At 36.9% G+C, this 12,623-nt stretch overlaps 2 protein-coding genes across 2 annotated transcripts in view; one reads left to right on the forward strand and one right to left on the reverse strand.

Moving 5' to 3' along the window:
* ano8b (anoctamin 8b) overlaps positions 1-5,106 on the forward strand; it is a 92,254-nt gene extending 87,148 nt beyond the window's left edge. The window contains exons 18-19 of the mRNA XM_033965241.2: positions 1,109-1,219; positions 4,314-5,106. Coding sequence (XP_033821132.1) covers positions 1,109-1,219; positions 4,314-5,042 — 840 coding nt within the window. The 3' untranslated portion in view covers positions 5,043-5,106. The remainder of the gene's footprint in view (positions 1-1,108; positions 1,220-4,313) is intronic.
* ankmy1 (ankyrin repeat and MYND domain containing 1) overlaps positions 1-12,623 on the reverse strand; it is a 295,837-nt gene that overhangs the window by 262,733 nt on the left and 20,481 nt on the right. The gene's annotated exons all lie outside the window — the stretch shown is intronic.

Here is a 12,623-nt window from a genome sequence, read left to right on the forward strand (position 1 = left end):
AGTGAAATGAAAATGCCAGGATCATGTAGAGTGGGTTAAAACCAACATTTTAAGACCAAAATGCCACAGTTACAGAGAGAGGGGCCACAGTTGTTTAATAGAAAGTGAATTGGAGTCGATGAAGTGCACCCATGCTCACGTCTTATTTAGAACATAGCGGCTATATACAGTCTGTGGTCAGGACTTATCACTTCATCCAGTTATTTAAAATCTACTGCTCCTAATGTGTTAAGATTATAACTTCTTTCTGTGACAAACGAAGGTGGATTCACAGATTTCCACACTCTCTGACCCGAGACTGTGGGGTCTATATTTAAAAGTAGGTAAACAGCCTGCGGCACCGTCTTGGCCTGATAAAGAAGTCAGGCTTAACCAAAGAGGATTTTATAGCCCACATGCTGTTACTGTGCATGTTTTATTAAATTTAAGGTTATTATACACAGGAGAGGAGGTTGTGCACATATATATATATAAAAGATAAGAGACTGTAAGTAAACCTTTTGTTGTCCACTGCAAACACCACAACTGGGAAATTTCAATTTTTGTTGCAATAAAAAGTAAAAGAAGAGTATTAAGAGAATAAACAACATTTTTTATATTATAGATACATCAAAAATGAAGAATAAAGAAGAATAAAACAATGAACTGAAAGGGCAGTGTGTTTTAGGTACTCTTTCATTTGCCAACATAGTATTTAAAGCAACACTATGTAACTTTCTGGCTATGGCATGTCACCTGTATGATTCCATGGAACGTTAAAACCATACTACGTAACATTATCTGTGGAGATAATGTGTAAGTAAAGCTGAAGAACAACGTTTTCATGGATACAAAGCAGGTGTGCTCTCCTCTAGGTCAAATAAGAGTCAGGTTTGTGGAGATGCAAGCTCGCTCAGAGTATGGATGCATGTTTTCCTGATTGCTGATTCTGTGCAATAAACTTGATGAATATTTGAATCTGTTTGATCGAAGCGTCACAAACAGTGTAACGAGATAAAAATTTGTTCTATCTCTCAACTTTGTGTAACAAAAGTCAGACATCTCACCCTCTGCTAAATAGAAAATGCAACAATAATTATATATTTTTTTTATTTTTATTCCTTCCCAGCACTTTGCCATCCTCCTGAAGTACATCATTCATGTAGCGATTCCCGACATCCCGTCTTGGGTCAAAGAGGAGATGGCCAAACTGGACTATCAGCGCAGAGAGGCGTTCAAGGTAACACAGGAAATAACACATGATAGTCGTTTTTTCAAGTCAAACGCACAGGGTTGTTCATCAGTGAGGTTGTGAATCAGTAGAGTTGGGTAGAGATGCCAAAAAATGTACTGTTACTTCAAAATAATATTACTCCGTAGTGGTCCAAGAGTAACTGTCTGATTTATAATTTCAAGTTCATATAATTGGAAGGACTAAATGAAATAGTGATCATTTTAAAAGATAGAACAAAAAATGTAATGATATCTGAAGTAGCGCCGCTAGAAACACAAATGTTCAAATCATTTAATCGTCTATTCAAGTAAAAGTATTAAGTACACAATTAAAATATACTTTTAGAGGAAAGACGGTAAAAGTATTTCTCAGATATTTTGATAAAGTGTTGCTAATTTGTTAAAGTGTTAAATGTAGCGATATTGATTAAAAATAATACATATTTTGGACACAGTAGCAGTAGCAAGACGAATCAATTTCTTATTTTTTCTTATGAATTTTGTGTATTTATTTCTGTTTACTCAAAGCCGAAGCTTGAATTCGAAAACTTTAGTCAGGATGTTTCCACGAACATGGTAAAAATAACCCATCAAATCACATGAAAAGTACTTTTTACTTTTCAGTCTTGTTCAAAATGTAAAGTAGAAAGTACAGATTTCTCTCGATTTTAGTGAAGTAAAAGTAAAAAGTATCCACTGTAAAATCTACTACAGATACCTAAAAAATCTACTTTTCCTTCGTTACCTTCCACCACTGACTGTGACGCTGTATAAATAAATATATTATCCAAGTAGGAGTAAAGGTAAATCATCTGAAAACTACTTTAAGAGGTAAAATTTCATTAAAATGTTACTCGTATAAATGTAACTGACCCACCTCTGCACATCAGCGTCAGTATGTGATGTATTATTTTTACTCGCACACACTTTTACGCTCAGAGACTACGCTGATTCGAGCACATTTCAGCTGAACTCAGCCACACTTACATTGACAAAGATTAATCTGCACTGCCTCTTTTTCAAATAAATAAACAAACAGAGATTTAACAAACTACTGTAATAACACTCAGACGTAACCGCTCGTCCGAACATGATGTATTAAGCCTTCGCACTGTTTGGGTTGGGTTTACACTTCCGCCGACATTATTAAAATCGGCTTGGCATAAAATCAGAAAATGTCATCAGGTTTAGGATTGGGAATAGGAGCGGTTGTGTTGGAGCGTTGTTCGAGCGCGGGACACTTAGTCAGGGCTTTGTACAGTCGCACTGCAGTCCTGTGATGGTTTACTGCTGTAGTGCTGAGTACAGAGTATGTGCCATGTGCAGAGGCAGAGCGAAGGGGCGTGAACCGAGGAACTGGATAAAAAAAAGAAAAAAGAGACTTAAAATGTGTATGTGGTTATATGAGGTTACACTACTGGAAGTCACATGGTCTGTTAATATCAGAACAATGCATTTATCATTATATTTCACGTAATACGCCACGATATCTCACGTATTAGTATGTTTTTCATTCAGAATACACGCTTCTTCAGTGTTTTACAAAGATATGAGTCTCGTCACTGGTGGATTTCCCCGATTTCAGATGGATATGATTGATAATTAGGAAAAAATAAAGGAAAAAAAGTATCACAGGGGCTGAAAAACATCGCAGATTTATGTAGAATCCATGAGCAAAGCACTAAACTGTTAATCTGAGGTGAGATAAGTTAGATTTTATTTGTAAATCATAAGTGAGCTCATTTGTTTCACGTGTGTCATTGAAAAAAACTGATCTGATTGCACGATTACGTTTGACCGAACTTGAGACGCAACGGAGGATGTGGGACCAGACTGATATCATTCTGTATAAAAAACACAGAGAGATATCATTCTGTATTTACCAGGAAATGTCAAAACACTATATGCACTTTTGTTTTTATGAAATACACTTCCTCTTCAAATAAGGAACAAAAGTGAAGTTGCCGCGACAGTGTTGGGAAGAATACTTTGAAAATGTGTTAATAACAAAATATTGAATTCCTGGATAAAATGTGTTTTGTATTATACAGTTGTCCCTCACTATATCACAGTTCATCTTTCGTGGTCTCTCATGCTTTTTTTACATCATCTGAACGTGCATCATGTTCTTTGTCCTGATTGGCTGTTGGACTGTAGACCATTGTCCATCAGTCTCCTCCGTGCCGTGTCTCCTGTACAGTACAGAATGTGTTCAGACAAATTTACATAAATGTTGGATTGCAGTGTGACTCTGAAGTGCTGTATGTTTGCAATTTGTTTTCGCCCCTACAAAACCCACAATGTCAATGAAACAATGTCGTTCTGCGCCGACAAAAGCGCCTATGAAGGTTTGAACTTTGAGAGTGTTTAAACAAGAGAGAAATGTGAGAAAATGTTAATGCCTGTGTGAGAAAAGTGTATAAAGTGTGTGGTGAGGGGTTTTACAGCCGCAAAACATATAGAATAATCGAAAAAATTTAAGATGATACTTCACGGATTTCGCTTATTGCGGGTTATTTTTGGAACGTAACCCCCGCGATAAATGAGTTACCAGTGTACTGTTTTCTGAATATGAGTAGCATTATAAAAGGTGACAGTAGCTCAGTCGGTGCAGTATTTGTTCACTGACCCACAGGTTGGAGGTGCGATTCCAGCTCCCACAGATGAACACTGTCGTTGTGTCCTTGGGCAAGACACTTAACCCACTTTGCCCCCAGTGTCTGTGTACACTGGTGTGAGAATGTGTGAGTGGTTCCTTGATGTAAAGCGCTTTGAGAGTCATGAAGGTGGAAAAGTGACCATTACCACAGCGTAGTATAGTGTAAAAATGCAACATAGGGTTAAAACAGCTTTATACTGTGGCTTTTATTTATCACTAATGATTATAACCACTGTGTTTCCTTTTGTTTTGTTACTGATACTATGCAGTTTGAATCCTACATTTCACGATCAAGCACCACAATGTTTTCCTTTTGATTTTAGGAAAGTAGCTGTTCTGATACAACCAAATGAATGAGAAGGAAATACAGGATTAGATCAGCGGTCATGTTTCTGTCAGTTGAAGTACTTAACCTACCTACATATACTTTTTTACTTTGTAGAAGCACGAGCGTCAGGCCCAGCAGCACTACCAGCAGCTGCAGAGGAGGAAGAGGGAGGAGGAGGAGCGGCAACGCCAAGCCGAACACATGGCGCGAAACAGGGACCGCGAACGGGACGAGGGCAAAACCGACCCATCCTCAGGGTCCAACCACCATCACGAAAAGAGCCACAGCAGCACCAGCAAGTCCAGATCTGGGGGAGGAGGAGGAGGAGGAGGAGGAGGTGCGGGTGGAGGTAGTTCTTCAGAAAAACCCAAAAGACCTAGCTCTCTTTTGGCTAACAATAATGTAATGAAGCTTAAACAGATTATACCGTTACAAAGCAGAGGGGCTCGGTCTCCACAGTCCCCCACAGGAAGCGAACCAAAACTGCCTGGATTTCTGAGCTTCAAGTTTTTAAAGTCGCCTGAAAATAAAAAAGAAAATGCGAGTGCAGTGTCCTCTTCATCTGCAAGCACCACAAATACATCCTCATCTTCATCAGCAGGTAGCAGCTCAACGGAGCGTTCACAATCACCCAATAAGGCCTTTAACCCGGGGAAGCTATTTAACTTTGGGAAGTCGGAGGGAGGAGGGACGTGCGCGAACGGAGCGCAGGTGAGCAGACACGGGGAGCAGGCGTCACGGGCGGATCTCAACGGGATCCCTGAAGAAATTCCCTCTCCCGGATCAGACGGAGCGGAGAACGGACACTCCACAGACTTAGACGCGACAGGGCCCAGAGGGTAAAGAGGATTAGTGATCGGAAAAGTGTTTAAGATGATCATATCCTGGCTACATGTGCACAGATATTTTATACGCTGGTGTTTATTGTATTAACAGGAAAAGAAAGCAATACCCAGTAACTTGAGTACGTAAAGTTGATGGTTTGATCCCCATTTTCATCAGTAAACTGGTGTGGTGTCCTTGGGCAAGACACTTAATCCACCTTGACTCATTAATAATTGAATTGATTGAATTATTTTTTATAATGGTTTATTTACTTTGAGTACCATATTTTACATTGTCCAAATCGAGTAATTGCAATGGTTTATGAGCCAATATACATTTAATAACTCCTTATTGCAGCTATTAAAAAATAAATAAATAAATAAATATAATAATTCAGAACAAAATATTCTAATTTAAAAAGCAATGTAAAAAAAAATAAAAAATAAATATAATAATTCAGAACAAAATATTCAAATTTAAAAAGTAATGTAAAAAAAATAAAATAAATATAATAATTGAGAACAAAATATTCAAATTTAAAAAGTAATTAAAAAAATAAATAAATAAATATAATAATTCAGAACAAAATATTCAAATTTAAATAGTAATGTGACTGATCCCCATGAATTGTGTGAGAAATCTCAGAAAATATCCTATGGCCCATTATAACACACACATTTTAAACAGTAACTGAATATTGCCTGTACTAAATGCCTAAAACGTACTTAAATATCCATGTGCATGTAGTTAGGCTGGAGGTTTAAAGAAGGAAACGGCCTGACTTATCCATCGTAGCACTACTTGAAGCCTGGAGATGAGACATATCTTTTTCTTGTTTTTTTCTTTTTTTTGCTGTGAGACTGCTTCACTGAAAAGACATTTAAAAGACACACAAACTCCCCTCAACATGTTCAAATCTTCCTCATTGCAATACACCAAGAAATGCATGAGCTGCGTTTCGACGATAGGTTGAGTTCACTGTAAAATCCCTTTAGTTTAAAATGGAGCAGGAGACAGGTCAGGACTCTGTGGTGGAATTTACTTTTGTCCTGGTTTATGGTTAATATTTCTGTAATTACTGGGCCTATTCACATGAAAAAAAGTATAAAGTCTTCTGCGATTGTTGTCAGTTAAAAGAGCTTTAAACCATGACTTTAATATGGCAAATTTGACACGCTAATCCCTGACAAATTATGAAAAAAACAACCAAATATACAAAAAAAGTAACTCTCCTATACAGTTATACAGACCTCTGCTCTCCATTTGAAACTATGACATTAAAACGTGAACACAACCTATTTCCAAACCTTCAAAAGCTGGTTTTCTTCGTAAAAGTTCGTCAGAAATTGTAAGTTATTTGAAATATTTGAAGACGCGTACATTGATTGGAGTACTACGTTAACTTGTGGTAGTTACAGAAGGTTTTGAATCACAACCACAAACAGTAGTAGTGTTGTTTTTAACTGTGAGGATCAACTGGGCTTGTCACTTTTATATTGACGATTAGAAAAAGCAATATTGATCGGGTTGTACAGAAATTACCGGCTTTATTTTCAAAGCTTTGGTGAGGTAGAGGGTGGTAGACTTTACTGGGGTGTAGCGATTATTTGGGTTATTTATGTACACGGCTGTTTTGCAGAGAAAAGAACCCACATTATAATTTGTGATTTGACATGTTATTACATATTTACAGGGCTGCAACTTATGTTTACGCTAAATTATTATTGCAATATCAGGAAACAACATCCTAATTATAATAACGTATACTGTTTATTGCAAAAAAACTATAATAATAATGCTGAGAATAATAAACTTATTAGAGTCTAAATTAAAAATGTGTTCAAGTACATTAAAGATGCACTATGTAACTTTGATGCTGGAAGTTCTGCCACCTGCTCGTCTCCATGGAACTACTTTTGTTTTGCCTGGAAAGTTCCCCAGCGTGGCAGTAAATAACTTTTTTCTTACATTATACACATTGCACACACTAAATTACAGGTGTTTTATTGCAAAAAAAACTACACTCAAAACATGAATTCTTACTTTGAGAAGATTCACACATAGGTTTCTATGAGTGAAGATCAATTTAATGCCAAACTGTGGGATATTTCAGTTCAAAGTACATGGCAGCTGCATAATGCACCTTCAGAATGTCATAACTTTGCATTGTTTTTCTTACGGCTTTTGTCAGTAACCTCATGGAAATACAATTGCACAAGAAGTAGTGATGCTAATAATGAGGTTACGCTATTGTGCACAGAGCAAATTATTATATTCACCACAATCCGTATAGTTTTTTTTGCATCGTGCGGCCCTACGGTATACGCTCAAACTCTAAACTACACTATTTAACTATTACCCAGCGTTTTACTGTCTGTGTCACACTATGACATCAGACCACAGAGCTGCTTTTCTCAGCACAACACCTCAGCACTGTCTCGAATCGTTTAAGATGCAAGAGCTAAAACGTCCAAGGTGAATTAGTAAAAGTAAAGAAAGTCGCGGTGATTTAGGTAAGACGCTAAAAGGCATTACGAAACCTGTTGCATTTTCAGCCTGTGGAGTTGTGCTATGTTCACACTGATGCAAAAGTGACCACGAGTATCCAGACAGACCGATGTAAAATTTGAATAATATTGTTGAATGTGTTTTATAAAAGCAATAAATTGGTCAAGCAATAATGTGGTGCTACGAGTAAGTACCACAATAAGATTGCAGCTGTTCAGAAATGACAGTACTTACTTTTTTTCCCATGTATTTGAGCAGTACTACCCCAGTACAGATATATTTTAAAAGCAGCAGTCAAAACATGTCCGCTACTGTCAGTATTTAAGTATAGAGTGCTTATAAACTCATCACTGTGAGTATTTAGGATGCTCTGAATGCATAAGGTAGATGAGGAATAACTTTGTACCACTGCAAAAATGAAATTAAAATGAACTAGTTGTGTTTTTCACCTTTTTTAAGTCAGAACTGATTGATGGGCCGTAAATAAATAAATAAATAAATAATAAGCCACTTTTGAAATCAGTGTGAACGTAGCCTTATAAAACTGTTCAAAAATGTAAACATAATGACTGAAACGTGCATTTTGTTTCTTCGCTTCAATATCTCACAAAAAAATCCCTCAAAATTATGTAAAAATTGCGTTACGCCCAGTTAGGATTTTTTTAAACATATCTGCTATCATTTATGTTTCGCCTTATTTTCTACTTCCTGCAGCGCTAATTTTACTTTTTTAACCAAAGTTATATTTTTACTTAACTTCTACGGTGTGCTATATGATTGGAAGTACAGTACAACATATTTATTATAATAAAACAGCGTGTCATGTGCCCGGTTGGCCAGCAGAGGGCGCAGATGATTTCAGACTTTCAGAGGCCACTGTCACTGTAGTTTTTTGGGGGATGGATGGGACATTAACTATGCATTGTCATCGCACATTACCACAGGCATTGGTTTTTGCAATAACAACAAGTGTATAGTATTGAAACTCGTAGAACACCAAATGTCCTTGTTACCCGATAGTCAAATTCTATGCATTATGTATTTGGTACAAAATGAATGTCTCAAAGTAATTGACAAATCCGTGTATTTTACCATTTTTGTCTCAAGATGCTATAGAAGAGACTAGGGCTGGGCTGGTGTGACGTTAAATTGTCCGTAGTATTATGTAGATTTTAGCTACAGGAGGTGCTCTGAAGCTGTTTTTGTTATTTCTCCTGTTTTCCAACTCCATATCCTTAAATCGAATGCTAATATCCAACATTATTTAAAGGTGTATTGTGTAACTTTTCTGCTTGCCTCCAGGGAGATGTTATCGCGCAGTCTGTCTGAAATGCGCCGCAGTATATGACATTACGCTTCAGTTACGTTCATTCAATAACAGTTTTTATTGCTCAAAAAACATGTATTCTTATTGTGAGCAGCTACGCCTCTCCATAGATCTGACTTCAACTCAAAATACCAGTAATTAGATAAGTTTAATGCTATACTATGAGTCATTCCAGGTAAAACAGCATCTCCTGGGAGACAAGAAGAAAGTATTAAGATGGTGCAGTTGTTTTGTTGGTAAAAATATCCTTTTTTTTAATAATTTGTGCAATATTACATGAAGCTATTTATATTTCTTTACTGTATTTTTTACTATTTCATTTATTTACTCCAGTCCTAAAACATTTTACCCCCATTATTTTTTCCTATTGCAATAAGGAGCCATGTTGGACCATGCCTTTAAGTGGTTATGGTATTTATATGAAGTATTTGTGTCTGTGTGCAGTATTTGGTCCTGAAATTACTTAAAATTTTCACTTATACTTAACTAGAATCAGTTTAATTACGCACAGTAAGTGGGAAACGTGCTCAAAATCTTAAAGTTAAGATTTGATTGTTCGATTTTTCCCTAAAGTTAAGTTTAAATAATATTACGACACACAGTGCTGAGTAGGATTTAAAAATACAGACAAGTTAAGGTACTGCTCAATGAAAAAAAACAAAAAAAAAACAATAAAGTGGTATCAAAACAGATCAATATAGGGACGTATCAATCCTGCTTTTTTCAGTTTTGATACCAATACTTTGGCTTTACCTTCTTACACAGTTAATATATTACAAAAAGTGTTAGGTAACTGTGATTTTTGTATGAATTAAAGTTCCTATATTACCCAAAATGGACTTCAGCCATGTTTTAATGCTGTTACCTCATCAAAAACACACCTGGAGTTGTTTTGTTTCATTCACACATGTTTCACTAACACTTTTTTTTCTGTTTGAGAGAAGAACTCAGCCTAAAAATGCAGGATTTGCTTGTTAAACGTGTGTCTGGGGATGTTTTTGATGAAGAAACAACATTATAACATAGCGTAATATGGGCACTTTAAATTTCAAACATATTTCAAACATATTCTGGGCCAAAACTAGCCAGTGTTTAGTCTTATTGAATCCAGTCTGATTCAGAAACGATACCGGATTTTGTCTGCGGATCTGCGCCAATTTTCAACACTAGTATCGTTATCAGCGAGTCTGTCAGAGCACTTGAAAGTAAACGAGAAAGTTATATTTTTACTTTTTAACAGTAGAATTCACGCTCATAATTATGTTTTGAAGCTAGGCCTGTCACGATAACACATGTTTAAACACGATATATCGCTGCTACAGAGAAATATCGTGATAAACGATGATATTGAGACTAATTTATGACAATTTAAGATTAAAATAAAGCAGGATTGTCGCAACAAAGACTTTTTAAATAGTCTGAGAGCGACTTATTCAACAGTCTACAGCTCAGATCGTTTAAACATGTGTTATGTGTCACGATAACACATGTTTAAACACGATATATCGCTGCTACAGAGAAATATCGCGATAAACGATGATATTGAGAATAATTTATGCCACTTTAAGATAAAAAAAAAACCAGGATTGTCGCAGCAAAGCCTTTTTAAATAGTCTGAGAGTGACTTATTCAACCGTCTACAGCTCAAATCTTATTGTATTGTATTGTAATTATCGTGACAGGCCTATTTGTGGTTCAAGATAAAGACGAAAACAGGAATTGTACCAGGAAAAAGTATCGTTTACGGTACCCAGCCCTGACACACAAAGCGCTAATAGTATTGTAACTTAGCCCACCTCTAGTGAACACCACCATTACTGCGTGTGACCATGGTAAAAATGTCATTACTCGTGTTTATTCTGAAAAGGGCATCCCTGTTTCAACCATGTAGATGTATTTCTGGATAAAGCACAGGTATTTGAACTTTCAGTAATAACATCTGCTATTTGTCGGGTTTGGAGCTATTCAGATTGTAAAGAAAAACGTGAAATATGAAAAACTGTGGTAGAGCTGTGTTTGAGAAGTGAATAGAGCCGCACTAGAGCGTTTAGACATCTTCAGAAAGCCTCACAAAGCAGAAACATCCATTTGCTCTTCCAATGTATGTACCACTGTATAATAATGTACTTTAAAAATGAAAAATTGGGAAATGGGACTATTTATTTCTTTTAATTTATTTTGTCATATTTTTGTAAGACCTGATAGTTAATAAAAACGTTTCAAACTACAGCGCTTTGTCGGTTTTTCTTGTCTCATAGGGTTGATGAAAATATTGTTACCCAGATATTGATGTTGAAACTAGTTTAAAAAATGACTTATTTTAAGACTGAACAGCTCTGACAGCCTGGAGGAGATCCCGATTCCCAGGTAAGTGATGTAATTTGTGCATCTGGGTTATAGGGGGGTATGGACTGTCACATCCCAGCTATTGGTTTGTAGAGGTAGGATGGTCGATTTGTGAAGGTTAATTGAGTAATCTGAGATGTTTGGGAATTGTTTGATTAGTTTGATGGTTGCTGCAAGTACAGTAGTATATCATCTGCGTATAAGATCATTTTATGGTGATAAGTGCGTGTCTGAATGCCTGAAATGGTTGGATTTTGATAGATGGCTGGTGAATAATGCTGCACAGAGTGGACATCCTTGTCTGGTTCCTCTATGGAGTGTGAATGTTTGTGAGATCAGTCCATTAGTCTTACTTATTTTGACTTTAGTCCAATGAGGTTCATCTGAGCTTCCGTTTATTTTAATAGATTTTTTTTTCAGACTAGACCTGTTTAAATCAGTTGACCGAACACGTCACAGCAACATCACGTGACCACACTGAGGAAGAGCGTTAGTGAGCAGTCCAAACTGTCAGGTATGAAAACAAACTAAAACTTTGTCTGAAAAAAGAATCCACTAAAATAAGCTTAGAAACTTAGAAGTCGTGGAGGGGTCTGAAATGTTCATCTTAGTTGCATGTCCACTGTGAGAGACATAATCCAAAAAAAATCTGGAAATCACATTGTATGATTTTTTAAAATAATGTATTTGTATGTTACTGCTGCAAATAAGTATTTGAACACCTGAGAAAATCAATGTTAATATTTGGTATAGTAGCCTTTGTTTGCAATTACAGAGGTCAAATGTTTCCTGTAGTTTTTCACCAGGTCTGCACACACTACAGGAGGGATTTTGGCCCACTTCTCCACACAGATCTTCTCTAGATCGGTCAGGTTTCTGGGCTGTTACTGAGAAACACCAAGTTTGAGCTCCCTCCAAAGATTCTATTGGGTTTAGGTCTGGAGACTGGCTAGGCCACTCCAGAACCTTGATATGCTTCTTACGGAGCCACTCCTTGGTTATCCTGGCTGTGTGCTTTGGGTCATTGTCATGTTGGAAGACCCAGCCACGACCCATCTTCAATGCTCTGAGGGAAGGAGGTTGTTCCCCAAAATCTCGCAATACATGGCCCCGGTCATCCTCTCCTTAATACAGTGCAGTTGTCCTGTCCCATGTGCAGAAAAACACCCCCAAAGCATGATATTTCCACCCCCATGCTTCACAGTATGGATGGTGTTCTTTGGATGGTACTGCGAGTGGGATTAAGACCAGAAAGTTTCTCATCTAACCACATGACTTTCTCCCATGACGCCTCTGGATCATCCAAATGGTCATTGTCAAACTTAAGACGGGCCTGGACATGTGCTGGTTTAAATAGGGAAACCTTCTGTACCATGCATGATTTTAAACCATGACGTCTTGGTGTATTACTAACAGTA

Source organism: Periophthalmus magnuspinnatus, chromosome 4 (genome assembly GCF_009829125.3).
Source record: "Periophthalmus magnuspinnatus isolate fPerMag1 chromosome 4, fPerMag1.2.pri, whole genome shotgun sequence".
NCBI lineage: Eukaryota > Metazoa > Chordata > Actinopteri > Gobiiformes > Gobiidae > Periophthalmus > Periophthalmus magnuspinnatus.